This window comes from Chiloscyllium plagiosum, chromosome 2 (genome assembly GCF_004010195.1).
Source record: "Chiloscyllium plagiosum isolate BGI_BamShark_2017 chromosome 2, ASM401019v2, whole genome shotgun sequence".
Lineage (NCBI taxonomy): Eukaryota > Metazoa > Chordata > Chondrichthyes > Orectolobiformes > Hemiscylliidae > Chiloscyllium > Chiloscyllium plagiosum.
In genome coordinates, this window is record NC_057711.1 from 138,596,116 (window position 1) to 138,611,730 (window position 15,615).

Consider the following 15,615-nt stretch of genomic DNA (forward strand, 5'->3'; position numbering starts at 1 on the left):
ATTCACCGACTTTATCAACAATAAATTCACAGGTCAACTCACTGACTTATTCTTCATTAAATTCACAGGCCAATTCACTGACTTTATCTTCATTAAATTCACAGGCCAATTCAGCGCATTGATCTTCTTAAATTCACAGGCCAATTCACTGACTTTATCCTCATTAAATTCACAGGCCATTTCACCGACTATATCTTAAATAAATTCACAGGCCAATTCACTGACTTTATCTTCATTAAATTCACAGGTGAATCCACTGACTTTATCCTCATTAAATTCACAGGCCAATTCACGGACTTTACCCTCATTAAATTCACAGGTCAATGCACCGACTTTATCCTCATTACATTCACAGCCTAATTCACCGACTTTACCCTCATCAAATTCACAGGCCAATTCACTGACTTTATCTTCATTAAATTCACAGGTGAATCCACTGACTTTATCCTCATTAAATTCACAGGCCAATTCACCAACTTTTTCCTCATTAAACTCACAGGCCAAGTCGCCGACGGTATTCGCATTAAATTCACAGGCCAATTCACCGACTTTACCCGCATTAAATTCACAGGTCAATTCACCGACTTTACTCTCATTAAATTCACAGTCCAATTCACCGACTTTAACCTCATTAAACTCACAGGCCAATTCCCCGACTTTACCCGCATTAAATTCACAGGTCAATTCACCGACTTTATCTTCATTAAACTCACAGGTCAATTCACCGACTTTATCTTCGTTAAATTCACAGGCCAATCCATGACTTTATCCTCATTAAATTCACAGGCCAATTCGCCGACTTTAGCTTCATTAAATTTACAGGCCAATTCACCGACTTTACCGTCATTAAATTCACAGGCCAATTCACTGACTTTATCTTCATTAAATTCACAGGCCAATTCACTGACTTTATCCTCATTAAACTCACAGGCCAATTCACTGACTTTACCCTCATTAAACTCACAGGCCAAATCACCGACTTTACCCTCATTAAATTCACAGGCCAATTCACCAACTTTATCTTCATTAAATTCTCAAGCCAATCCACAGACTTTATTCTCATTAAATTCACAGGCCAATTCACCGACTTTATCATCAATAAATTCACAGGCCAATTCACCGACTTTATCATCAACAAATTCACAGGTCAATTCACTGACTTATTCTTCATTAAATTCACAGGCCAATTTACCGACTTTATCTTCATTAAATTCACAGGTCAATTCACCGACTTTAACCTCATTAAATTCACAGGCCAATTCACTGACTTTATTTTCATTAAATTCACAGGCCAATTACCGACTTTACCCTCATTAAATTCACAGGTCAATTCACCGACTTTATCTTCATTAAATTTACAGGCCAATTCGCTGACTTTAGCTTCATTAAATTTACAGGCCATTTCACTGACTTTATCTTCATTAAGTTCACAGGCCAATTCACTGACTTTATCCTCATTAAATTCACAGGCCAATTCACAGACTTTATCCTCATTAAATTCACAGGCCAATTCACTGACTTTATCTTCATTAAATTCACAGGCCAATTCACCGACTTTATCCTCATTAAATTCACTGACTTTATCCTCATTAAATTCACAGGCCAATTCACCGACTTTATCTTCATTAAATTCACAGGCCAATTCACTGACTTTATCTTCATTACATTCACAGGCCAATTCACTTACTTTATCCTCATTAAATTCACAGGCCAATTCACTGACTTTATCCTCATTAAATTCACAGGCCAATTCACCGACTTTATCTTCATTAAACTCACAGGCCAATTCACCGACTTTACCCTCATTAAATTCACAGGTCAATTCACAGACTTTACCCTCATTAAATTCACAGGCCAATTCACAGACTTTACCCTCATTAAATTCACAGGCCAATTCACCGACTTTGTCCTCATTAAACTCACAGGCCAATTTGCCAACGGTGTCCTCATTAAATTCACAGGCCAATTCACCGGCTTTACTCTCATTAACTTCACAGGCCAATTCACCGACTTTACCTTCATTAAATCAGTATTTTGTTTTCTGGACACTTTTCATGTTGCCAGGCAATGGAAAGGAACCAGGACCATAAAGTTGACGAGTTGCTCCTGCTGGCTATTGTGAGGGGTTATTGATATAAATCAGTATCCTGACATGCACTTCATCGGTGACCTACTTTATATGGAACTGATAGCGAGACCTTTGGGATGTCACAGGCAGCTCACTGGAAGGGCCATAAGGATAATGCTGTTGCATTAGATAAAGCTCCATGGCATTACGGGTAAAGTATTAGCATGGATAGAGAAATTGGTTGACTAACAGGAAGCAGAGAGTGGGGTTAAATGAGTGCTATTCTGGTTGGCAATCAGTGACTAGGAGAAGGTGAGGATTGCAGATGCAGCAGATCAGAGTCGGAGGTGTGGTGCTGAAAAAGTACAGCGGGTCAGGCAGCATCTGAGGAGCAGGAGAATGAACCACAATCATTCAAAATTTACACAGACGATTTGGAGTTGTGGACTATATGTAATGTGTCAAAGTTTACAGATGACACTAAGATGAGTGGTAGAGAAAAGTGTGCAGAGGATCATAGATATTTTAGAGAGTAGGCAAAGGTCTGGCAGGTGGAATGCAATGTTATTAAATATGAAGTCATCCATTTTGGTAGAAGTAACAGTAAAAAGGATTATTACTTGAATGGTAAAACGTTGCAGCATGCTGCTATGCAGAGGGACCGGGGTGTCCTTGTGCATGAATCACAGAAGGTTGGTCTGCAGGTATAACAGGTAATTAGGAAGGCAAATGGAATTTTGTCCCTCATTGCTAAAGGGATTGAGTTTAAAAGAAGGGAGGTTATATTGTAGCTGTACAGGATGCTGGTGAGGCCACACCTGGAGTATTGTGTGCAGTTTTGGTCTCCTTACTGGCTCTGGAGGGGATGCAGAGGAGGTTCTCTGAGTTGATTCTGGTGGTGAGGGGGTTGGCATATGAGGAGAGACTGAGTAAACTGGGATTATAGTCATTGGAATTCAGAAGAATGAGAGGAGCTCCGATAGAAACATGTAAAATTATGAAGGGAATAGATAAGATACTTAGAGAGGATGCTTCCACTGGCAGGTGAAACTAGGACAAGAGGGCATAGCCTCAAATTAGGGGGAATAGATTTAGGACTGAATTGAGAAGGAACTTCTTCACCCTAAGGGTTGTAAATCTATGGAATTTTCTACCTGTGAAATAGTCGATGCTACTTCAGTCAATGTTTTTAAAACTAAGATAGATTTTTTTTTGAACAGCAAAGGAATTACGTTTTTGGTGAGCGGGCGGCTAAGTGGAGCTGAGGCCATGAAAAGATCAGCCACGATCTTATTGAATGGCGGGGCAGGCTCAAAGGGCTAGACGGCCTATTCCTGCTCCTAGTTCTTATGTTATATTCTTACAATATATTGATTTGAAATCAGTGGACAATGCACAACCACCAGATCAGCAGAGAGCTGTTCCTGAAGGAGGCTGCAGATGTGTTTGCAAGCACCTGCCCGGTCAGTTTAATCACTATCTTTGAATAGGCCTGATGTGCCGGTGTTGGACTGGGGTGGACAAAGTTAAAAATCACACAACACCAGATTATAGGCCAAAAGGTGTATTTAAAAGTACAAGTTTTCAGAGCATTGCTCCTTCGTCAGGTAGGTAAGGACAGTAAGCTTCTCTTGGTAGGCCCTCTCAGGTGGATAGTTCCTCCCAGGACCTCAGTTCCTCTGTGGCCTTCCTCCCTGCTGTTTTCACCCTCTCTCCTGTGCACCTGCTGAACCGAGCAAAGAATGTTGCTGTTGCAATAGCTGGAAAACATCCACAATCTCCCATTCCACTGGTACAAGCTTGAAAGACTCCAAACATCTCCAAAACCTACACACCAACAACAACTCTGTGCAACATTTGTCAGAGCTGTTGCTGAGTTCAGACAACCCAGAAGTGGCCGTTGTTGCCTGAGCCTTGAAACCATGGAGACATTAAACTCAATTAAATGTTTGATTAAGTTGAAGATCTCCTCATTACCATGTGTTGTTGATTATAACATCTGTGGTAATTACCAACCAGTCTGTCCCTGATGATCATAATGATTCATTGAGCAGGTATCTCATACCAGACAAACGGAACTCTGTTCCTGACCAGGTTAGAGCCTGTCTGTTTTGCTTTTAAGTTTCTTCGAATTTTACTGATCCCAATGTCCGTTCTTGGGAGTTAAAATGCCACTCCTAGTTTTTCTTTTTAAAAAAGATGCAGACATTCTGTATTCTGATGATGCTGCATAATATGACTGTTTACCCTGGCAGGGTGTTCTGAAATCATAATGTGCTCCACCCATAAACTCCTGATAGGAGAAGCAGATAAGCAGATCCTGGAAAAGAAGGCAAACAATGAAGTTCAACCTTTTTCCTTGAATTGCACTTGTGTTGCACATTAGGTGCCAAGAGAAATTAAGTGGTGAAACGTCATTACATGCAATGCTTGGAATCACAGGATTGTTAAAATCATTTCGAGTGCCTGTTAGCGAACATGTCTCATGAAACTTTGTCCAAGGACCTCCTTGTTTTGCAAATGAAATTGGCACCAACTGCCCAAACAGTAATCTTCTACAAAAAGGTTTGTTTCATCGTTCAGACTGTACAGGTGGAAATACTTTCATGCCATTTACCAACTTTCAATAAGATAGGAAGAAACGAACGTAAAGCTTTTTTGCACATCACGCCAACGGCCAAAAAATGTCCTAACAAATTGTGTGCAACCCTGAAATATAATGGCGAACAACAAAGCAAACAGATTTTGCATTGCAAGGCAACATTTAAAAGGCATTTGGATGGGTATATGAATAGGAAGGGTTTGGAGGGATATGGGCCGGGTGCTGGCAGGTGGGACTAGATTGGGTTGGGATATCTGGTCGGCATGGACGGGTTGGACCGAAGGGTCTGTTTCCATGCTGTACATCTCTATGACTCTATGACAGGGTGAATATTGTGGATAATTTTGACATTGTGTAATATTCAATGGAAATAAATGATAGTGGAGATATAAAAAGGGATGCAATTCTGTGCAAATCACAAAAGTTAAAAATATTCTGATTGTGTCATTAAAAATACAGCAACACAAAAGGATAACAATTTTTATCAATCATCATTCCACATATACATTTACATAAGATCCTTATGTCACATAAAATGCATAAAGAGGTTCGAAACAGAAGCTATCTTCCAGATATCCATTTCTTGTCTAGCAGAGATTCCACTTGCCTTTCTTTGCACTTTTTGTAGCAGTCTCTCTCTCTCTTCATCTAGTGATTTCATTGTTTGAGGGTTGTTAATCATGGCTCAGAGTTGCCAATGATATCACAATGGGGCAGGTACAGGAGTACAACACCCGCTTTAGCCAGTACAGGGATTTAACCTCCACTGTCACTATTCTTAAGCTCCATATTCTAACCAATTCCACAGCAGTGGGTTATCACAGGCATGGACCTCTATCCTACCATTGTAGCAAGTAAGAGAGCAATACTTTTTGACTCTCTCACTCTAAGTCGCTGTATATCCTGCCAGTATTTTTGTCGTTCAGGCACACAATCCTTTATCCGAAACGCTCCTGATCAGCTGGTTTTCAGAACTTTTCAAATGTTGGAATAAGTGACAGTTCAACAGTGAAATTTTTAAAAACCTTGCCAAACAGTACTATGGGCCCTGAGACAGAATTGAGGCCTGCCAGTGCTAGGCCACACCCACCCAAGTCTCATCTGGGTGACACGCATCGAGAGGGTGTGGAGTTGGGTTAACTGTTCACACACCAAACAATCTTGTTAATGAGATAAAACTTCACAAAAAAACCTTCAGATTTTGGAGCTTTTCGGATTTCGGAAAAAGGGCTGTCTATATTATTATGATCATGCATGCACAAACTGTGTTCCAGGGAAACCTAAGAAGTACACTTGGTTTCATTCAGTCATACCTCCATAAGACCAGATGATATAGGAGCAGAATTAGGCCATTTGGCCCATTGAATCAGTTCCACCATTCAATCATGGCTGATACTTTTCTCAACCCCATTCTTCTGCTGCTCACCGTAACTCTTGATCCCCTTATTAATTAAGAACCTATCTACCTCCACCTGAAAAACACTCAATGACTCCCATTGAAAGGAGGGGAAAAGAAAAGTCTCCTGAGTGCACTTAAGTCATTCAATAATTACCTGGAAGTCCTACTGGCAGTGACTGCCAACATTTTCATCCCCAGGAAAGTAGCAAAGTGCTACAAACAATGGCCTTGGCCGCAGGGCAGGTCAACTAATTGTATGTTTTTCCCTCTTCTCATTGGTCACTCTTTGTGCCAACACACCGTACACCATCTTTCTAATATAACAATTGTCCAACTGACCATTCACATGGCTTCCTGCTTAAGGGGCAGGCTCCAACTCAATATCTTCCAGAAGACTACCCTTGAAATAATTACTTTCATCCACAACCTGAAAATGAACTGAATTTGTTGTCTACACACCCCTACATTGTTTACTGCCCATCTCCAACGTCACCCCTCACACACTCAACTGCTAGCATTATCCTCATTCAGGTGAAATGGAAGACTGCAGATGCTGGAGATTAGAGTCGAGAGTGTGGTGCTGATGAAGGGCTTTTACCCGAAACATCGATTTTTCTGCTCCTTGGATACTGCCTGACCTGCTGTGCTTTTCTACACATTCATTATCCTCAATCTAACTTCCCACAAGACAAATTGCTGCACACTGTCTAACGCAATAGTGTATCGGGGGTAGGTGTCCAACCTTAAACCCCTTCCCTCCTTCGAGGAGAAAGCTACAGTGTATCTAAGGAAGCTGTCTGCTCTTGCTAAGGGAGATGTTGAATTTAGTGATATCTCTCAGATGCTCAGTTACTAATTGAGCACTGGCACTGTTTCTCTGGCATCACCATGACTCATCATAGTCAACGTTCCACGTAGCATCGTAGAGTTAAACAGTATTGGAAACAGACCCTTCGGTCTAACCAGTCACACCGACTAGGTTCCCAAACTAAACCAGTCCCACTAGCCTGCGTTTGGCCCATATCCCTTCAGACCTTTCCTATTCATGTACTTATCCAAGTGTCTCTTAAAAGTTGTAATTGTACCTGCATCCACCACTTGTTCAATTCACACATGAACCACTCTCTGTGCAAAAAGGTTGTCCCTCATATATCCTTTTTAAAACTTTCTCCTTTCACCTTAAAAATATGACCCCTAGTTTCGAACTCCCCCAGCCTAGGGAAAAATCATTGCTGTTCACCTTATCTATGCTGTTCACCTTAACTGGCAACTGGAAAACTAATCCAATAAAGGGTAAATATGAAACTGGGCTTATGGGCTATAGAAAAGTGAGCAAAATGCTATAAAGGTTAGTCCTTACCTATAGGGTGTAATGTGTAACTGACAAATCTGAATTACATAACTCCCATTCATACATTATCCAGAAGAAAAGAAGTTTTTGAGCTGCATGACTGTGGATTTAGTCTTGGCTCCAGCAAATTAGCAGCTACTTTGACATGCTGCACCATTTTGTTATGCATTGAAGTTCTCTGCGCTCCCAAATCACCATTGCTAATTTTCTTATTATCTAAAATCAATTTCAAGTTAATGCAGATTGTAATTAACTGAGTCCCCAGCATTGATCCTTATGACACTCCACTTTTCTCTGCCAGCCAGCTTGAAAATAGTTTGTTTAGAGTCATAGAGATGTACAGCATGGAAACAGACCCTTCTGTCCAACTTGTCCATGCTGGCCAGATATCCCAACCCAATCTAGTCCCACCTGCCAGCACCCGGCCCAAATGCCTCCAAACCCTTCCTATTCATATACCCATCCAAATGTCTCTTAAATGTTGCAATTGTACCAGCCTCCACCACTTCCTCTGGCAGCTCATTCCATATACGTACCACCCTCTGTGTGAAAACATTGCCCTGTAGGTCTCTTTTATATCTTTTCCCTCTCACTCTAAACCTATGCCCTCTAGTTCTGGACTCCCCGACCCCAGGGAAAAGACTTTGCCTAACTGCATGGAGTTTGCACATTCTCCCAGTGTTTGGGTGGATTTCCTTCAGATGCTCCGGTTTCCTCTCTCAGCCCAAAGACGTACAGGTTCGGTGGATTGGCCAAGCTAAATTGTCTGGAGTGTCCAGTGGTTGTCCAGGCTAGATGGGTTATTCATGGCAAATGTGGGGCTATGGGGATAGGGTGGGGGCTGGGTCTGGGTCTGGGTGAGATGTTCGCCAGAGGGTTGGCGTGGAGTCGATGGTCCGAATGGTCTCTTTCCACACTGTAGGGATTCTATGATTCCAAGATGCAGGCTACCAGTGGCAGGCAGAGGGGCCAGCCCTCAGTCAGGGTGACAGACCCTCTCTAACGATGTGGATGTTGTTGCAGCAGAAGATGGATTTCCCTGTTGATGGAAATCATCACCATGCCCCTTATAGTGGCTGTTCAATGTGATTTGTATTTAAAGTTTTATGAAGCGTGTTTAGAGGATATCTTCATTTTGAAGCACCGTCTCAGTTTCTTATCCTCTACCGTCACCTTCTCCTGGCAATCTCTATTCCAATTAAAATGAAAATCCTAAAATGTTTTGCTCCCATCATAAAACATTCTGACCCCTGCTTCCTGCTCCAAAACTAAAATTCAGTTCCACACACATGATTACAGAATTGATATTCCAGGATTAAAAACAAGTTTCTTCCTTACATTAGATACAAATTCTGTATAAGAACATATGATGACAGAACAACCGTTTCAAAAACAGTTCAATGAAAGGTATCTCGTAGCATGAAGTGGAGTAGTTATATGTGCATGCGGCAGTTTGTAATGACTCACCTTTTTAATTCAGCCACAAGTAGAGCTGTACAGGGGACTCCTAATGTCATCAATGAGATGTTATTGATTGCTGGTTTCACAAACGCAAGACATGTGGCAACACCAGATAGAATACCAACAGCAGCTTTAAATCGGCTCCTAGGACAAGAACCAGGTATTATATTTGGATTCATTTCCAGTTCAGGGCAAAATAATCTATGCACAGAGTTTCTCCTTCCCCCGGCACCCTGTTTAATCTTTGTCATTAGGTTTTTGATAGTCACAGTTCCGCTTTTTATAATTTTGCACTGTAGCCCTCACCATTATTCTGATATTATTAGACCATTGATATAGAGAGGCCTCAAAGGTAGACGTGTTAGCAGCATAATGGGAGTGATAATAGGTCTATCCAAATACCATACACATATAGTCAAACAAAGTGCATTACGTAAAATTAAAGGACCATTCTCAAACATATGAAACGAGGCATCAAGTGAACTGAAAGCAAAACTAACTCTGGCCACATATAAACTAAATCAGGTGTTGAGACAATCGGCGTATACACATTGAATGTTCCTTATTTTCATTTTCTGCAACATGTAAATACCGGAAGAAACCAAATAATAGTCTTTAGGTGCCAAATTCCTTTAGACACTAAAATCATGGATTTATATTACACCTAATTCAGTACCTACAGACATTCTTGAAATGACCAGCTTGACTTGTACTCAAAACTGTTATTACACTGGTTCAGGTTATTGTTAAAACTACACTAAGATTTTGTTTTCTGCAACATATTGTCTTTGTTCTTAAAAACAAAACTGTGTTGACTGCCTGTCATGAGTCCACAGAGAGTTTGTCTGATTAATAGATAAACCAGAAAATTGATGGATTGGAGAGTATATTGTCCTTGACTCCTACCTCTCAATCTCTCGCAATATTGAGACAGCGGAGAATAATCATTGTCTGTGGAACCCTACTGAGAAAGCAGCTGAGTAGCTCTACCACCAGATAAAGAGAGGAAAACTGGCAGGATAAAATGGAATTTTTAAAGATATATTCTCATCATTTTTCACCAAAAATAAAATGTTGAAATAAAAATATTCACAGCATAATTATAGGTTATTATATTTTCAAAAATTCCATTCTTGCAATCATCTTATTGCGAAACAAGCTACAAAAGTTGAAAGGTGAATTGTAAGTGAACATATGTAATTTGCTCTATTGAGGACCCTCTTCCAGTGCTGGAATCTCTTAGCAAATGTTCCAAATTAGCTCAAAATAGCTTGTAGGCTGGTGAAACAAATTTCCGGAACATTCATCCATTTTTGCACATCCTCCATTTTTGCCTGATGGAAACAGAAGGATTTTCACTGATGCCAATATCTATTCAAATTAAGAATCTAAAATGAAAGAATGTTGCTCACTCAGCAATAGTAAAGCAAAGAATAGCGAATGCTGAAGATCTGAAACTAAAACAGAAATTTCTGACAATACTCAGCAGATTTGGCATCGTCTGTCGCAAGAGAAAGCAGAGTTAACATTTCCAGTGATTCTTCTTCAGAACTGATAGTAGCCAGGTGAAGATAGTACTTGACTTTTTTCCTCTCTGTATACACCAGTAGATGCAGCTGACAATCCCAGCTGGTGATTGCTGGACTCAAACAGGCATCAACAGTCTGGTGGCCTATAAACAATACCCACCAATGTTTGCTGCCCTGACTGTTTCTTGGCTCTACCCTGACTGGTTCTATATCTGAAAAAGGGTCACTGGACTCAAAACATTAACTCTGCTTTCTTCCCACAGGTGCTGACAGGCCTGCTGAGTTTCACCAGCCAATTCTGTTTTTGCTTTAGATCTCCAACATCCCCGCACTTCTTTGCTTTATTTTATGTTTGAGTCTATACCTTGATCCTTTGTAAGCAAGCATCTCTTACTTAGAATACTACCTCACTTCTTTTCCCTTTTTGCTAATCCCACCTAATTGTCAAATAACCTTGGATATTCAATTCCCAATCTCAGTCACACTGCAGCCACTTGTAGGTAATGGCAAGTAAATCACCCCAATCACCTCAATTTTTGCATTCAAACCAATTATTTTGTGAATGTTATGATGCATTCAGATTGAGTGTCTTTAATTCTGTTTTTTGAACATTATTCGCTATTCTGATCCTGTTGATATTTGTCTGTATTTTGTTAATCTTTTATTTGCTTTCCACTTTTCCATTTCCTTTTAGTAGTCTAGTTTTCCTCAAATCTGAGCTCCCTCTCAGTTTGCTACCCCTTTACCAATCTGGTTTAAACCCTTCACAACAGCACCAGCAAATCTCTCAGTCCCAGTCCTGCTAAGACTAAACTCATCCATCTTGTACACACCCCTTCTGCTGCAGAAATCTAATGGCATCTATTCTACCCCAGTTCTCCAGGCACATACTGAAATGTTCAATTCTCCTATTTCTATGGAAGTAATCCTGAGAAGACTGTAGTTAGACCACTTTTGGAATACTGTGTTCAATTCTGGTCTCCCTGCTATAGGCAAGATGTCATTAAATTTGAAAGGGTGCAGAAAACATTTGCAAGGATGTTGCTGGGGTTGGAGGGTTTGAGCTACAGGTAAAGACAGAATAGGCTGGGGCTATTTTCCCTGGAGTGTCAGAGGCTGAGGGGTAACCCTATCAAGGTTTATAAAATCATGATGGGCATGGATAGGGTAAATAGTCAAGGTCTTTTCCCCAGAGTATGAGTCCAAAATTAGAGGGCATAGCGTTAAGGTGAGAGGGGAAAGATTTAAAAGGGACCTAAGGGGCAACATTTTCATGCAGAGAGAGGGTGGTGGTGTGTATGGAATGAACTGCCAGAGAAAGTGGTGGAGGCTGGTACAATTACAACATTTAAAAGGCATGCAGGTGGGTATATAAATAGGAAAGGTTTAGAGGGATTTGGCCAAATATTAGCAAATGGGTCTAGATTAATTTAAGATATCTGGTCGGCATGTACATGTTGGACCAAATGTTTCCATGTTGTACATTTCTATGACTGCTTCAGTGCTCCTCCTTTTCAGTTTCCTTCCCAGCTCTCTGAAATCTGCTTTCAGGGCACAACCCCCTTCCGACCTAGATTACTGTTATCAATATGGACCACTCACTCCGTTGCCTATTCACCCTACCTCCAGAAGAATATCTTGCGGATGCTTCATGTTATCCCGTTTTCCTGAATAGAGGGAGATGACAAACCATCCTGAGGTTAGATAAAAGCCATCCGATCTCCCCTATAAGAAATCTTGATTCAATCAACACAGCTTTTCACTGTTTCTTCCTCCCACTTGTACAGCCACTGTGCCACGGACATGGCTTGGCATTCTGAGGAATCATCCCCGTCACCAGTATCCAACATGGAAAACCAATCCATGAGCAAGACCCAAGGAGATTCCTGCAGTACCCGCTTGGATCTCTTAGACTTCCTGGTGGTCATCCATTCCCTACTGACTCTGTTCTGCTAACCTGAAGTCCAGCCACCTCTCTGAATATACTCTCCACATAAACCACAACCTTACAAACGCACTCCAGCTCCACTCCAGCTCTGAAATTCAAAGCTCAAGTTTCTGCAGCTAGTGACATCTAGCAGTAGTCTTATTATATTTGCGTCAGCAGTTTAATGTAACCGAATGTCTTGCTTGGTCTTCACAGAGAGCAGTAAAAGTCAACCACATTGTTGTGAACCTGGAGTCACATGTGGACAAAAATGTCGTAAAGATGGTTCACTCGACCTGAAACGTTACCTCTAATTTCTCACCAAAGATGCTGCCAGACCTACTGAGTTTTTCCAGCAATTTCTGTTTTTGCTCATGGTAAAGATGGCATATTTCCTTCCCTAAAGGCTATCTGTGAGTTGATTTCTTTTCAAAGCAACAATCTGGTAGTTTCATTATCATTATTGCTAAAAACTAGTTTTTTTTTAAATTTAAGATTATTTAGATAAATTAATTTAAATTTCCAGTTACTGTAGTGGGATCTGAAATCAAGTTTCCCCATTATTAGTCAAAGCATCTCGATTACTAGCTTAATAACATAACCACCATGCTAACTTACCTATTATCTTGCATGGAAACATATATGTTTCTAAATTATGAACAACAATATTTACGAGGGGGAATACCATTGAATAAACATTTAATTGAAAGAAAGCTGAAATTTATCCAGCAAGTATGCTTTATTAAGCCTGTGGAAATTTTAAAAAGTATATCTGAAATGGAAAAAGGAAGAGCAAATATCTCTGGCTTTGCTTATCTGAAACAGAAATAATATAATAACCTTAAATTGTTTTCCGGAGTCATTACTATTTTGGAACATTCTATGCTGTTTAATACATTAACGTGACTTCCCTTCCTCAGTCAAGGCCTGTGTACACTAGCTTCTGCTGCTGATAATTTTGGTTCTGTAACTTCCCGTACTGCCCAATTCATTATTTTGTTGACAGCACTGTTTTGTATAGTTGTATTTATCCTTTTTTGGCAAATGCTGGAAATGGAATAAACATACTTTCGTTCAAGATTCTGCTAGGCTATGAATATGCAGCTTAAGTCACATTAGTTTAAGTTTTGCCCATTATAAAGAAAATAGTTGTCTAAATATCTTTCAAGTGTTACTTGTATTGAATGACTATCACAAAAAAAATTCAAGTAATAGGCGCCATTTTGGAGCCTGACCAAGTAACTTGAGAATCTGACAGTATTCACCTCATTTACAGTGTTCAAATTGTTCCTTGTGTTTACATATCAAAAACTCTCTTCCTAAACCAACATCACTTCTGCAATATTATTTTACTAGAACACTGGAAAATTAGAGAGTTTAATTAGGTCTGTAGTAATTGTAACGAGGTCAGCCAGGTGGACCTCGTTCAATATGAGTTCCCTGGTTGGGGCTGTTAATCTGGTTCAATCAGGGAGTCCTGGATATAAACAGGGAGTGTCAGAGGTTCTGTTAACTCGGAGAGCTGGCTGTGAGGGAGCTGGGTCAGTCTCTAGGCCTCTCCACGTGTAACTAAAGGATGACCTAATCATGGGATACCAGCTTTTGTGGAGTATTTCAGGTCACATAATGTAACCATTTTCTAGATATTTACAGAGCCTCCAAAGATTTTAAGATGGTGTCCAAGATCCACCCCGTCACTAAAGACAGAGAGAATTCAGCGCACCATCTCATTACAGGAAGTAATGGAGATAACCCGGTCAGTCATTAAACAGCACTGACTGTAGGGCACCATTGCCATTTTGAAAGGGCGGCCCAGTAGAACTGTCTCTAACAAGAAATTGGGAGAGCAAGGAAAGAAATTACAGAGCAAGACAAGCTGTCAGGTGGAGGGAAAGAAGCAGGGCACTTGGCAGAAGACCATATCTGCAAAGGTTCAGAGACCACCTTTCCTGCACCAACTTCAGTGAGCAACAATACATGAAGAGATAGTCAGTGACAGGTCATTAGCTGCAGACATTACTCAAGCCTCAAGCTAGGGCATGGTCACCAATTCCTGTGGCTGTGAAGGTCACCAGCATTTGTCACAGGGTCATTTCAAGCTTACCCGTCATTGAAATCCCTCAATGAGTATATTTGTCCACTGAGTATATTGTCAATGTCACTGCTTGTGGGCTGTGTGGGTTTTTGTGTGGCCTAATCTTAGAACCATATCTCCAACCCCACATTCTGTAAGTATTTCCAGGAGGTGACATTGATCCCTGGCCTTAAGATTGCTGGCACTCCTTTCTTTGGTTCCTCTTCATTACTTCCTTATGCCAATGGGTGTTCTCAAAGAATTGTGTCCTTTAATCCAGGAAGTTCCTCCAAGACAATTTCTTCTTACTGAGGGTCTGTCACATGTTGACATCTATGTTGTATTTCTTGAGGGAAACTTTCAGGGTGTCTTGAAATGCTTATCTTACCCACCTCTCATTCAACTGCCTTCCTTCAACTGGGGAAGGAGATTTGCTTTGACAGTCGGAACTCAGGCATTCTGAGCATATGGCCAGCCCAATGGAGTGAGTTTCAGAACACAGTATACATGAGGGGCAAATGTTTTACATAGAGGGTGGTTTGCCTATGAAATGAACTTCCTGAGGAAGTGATGGATGTGGGTACAGTTACAATGTTCAAAACACACTTAGATAAGTGCATGAATAGGAAGATTTGGAGGGAGGTGGGACTAGTTTAGTTTGGGATTATGTATGTGGTTCTATGACACTATAAGGTTGTGCCTTACTGCAGGCTTCCCCATGATGCAAATGCATTAACTGCATGCGAATCTATTATACTTATCTAAAGGGACACCACTAACTATATCCATTTACTTCTTCAATATGGAACTGACTTGTGACAACAGGCAGTGGATTCCGCAGCTGAATTTCCTGGATGTACTGACAATTCCTTCATTCAGTGGCAGCCCTTTGACCCTCATATTCATAGAACATAGAACAATACAGCGCAGAACAGGTCTTTCAGCCCTCAATGTTACGCCCGCCTGTGAACTATTGTTAGCTCGTTCCCCCTACACTATCCCAAAATCATCCATGTGCTTATCCAAGGATTGTTTAAATCTCCCTAATGTGGCTGAGTTGTCTACATTGGCAGGTAGGGCATTCCACGCCCTTACCACTCTCTGAGTAAAGAACCTGCCTCTGACATCTGTGTTAAAACTATCACCCCTCAATTTGTAGTTATGCCCCTTCATACAAGCTGACATCATCATCCTATGAAAAAGA

The 15,615-nt window shown here is 40.8% G+C and overlaps 1 protein-coding gene across 4 annotated transcripts in view; it reads right to left on the minus strand.

Annotated features, from left to right (window-relative positions):
* Nucleotides 1-15,615, minus strand: part of acer2 (alkaline ceramidase 2) — a 67,074-nt gene that overhangs the window by 13,385 nt on the left and 38,074 nt on the right. For all 4 annotated transcript variants that reach the window (XM_043719095.1, XM_043719083.1, XM_043719078.1 and 1 more), the window contains one exon: nucleotides 8,888-9,025. In XM_043719095.1, coding sequence (XP_043575030.1) covers nucleotides 8,888-9,025 — 138 coding nt within the window. The remainder of the gene's footprint in view (nucleotides 1-8,887; nucleotides 9,026-15,615) is intronic.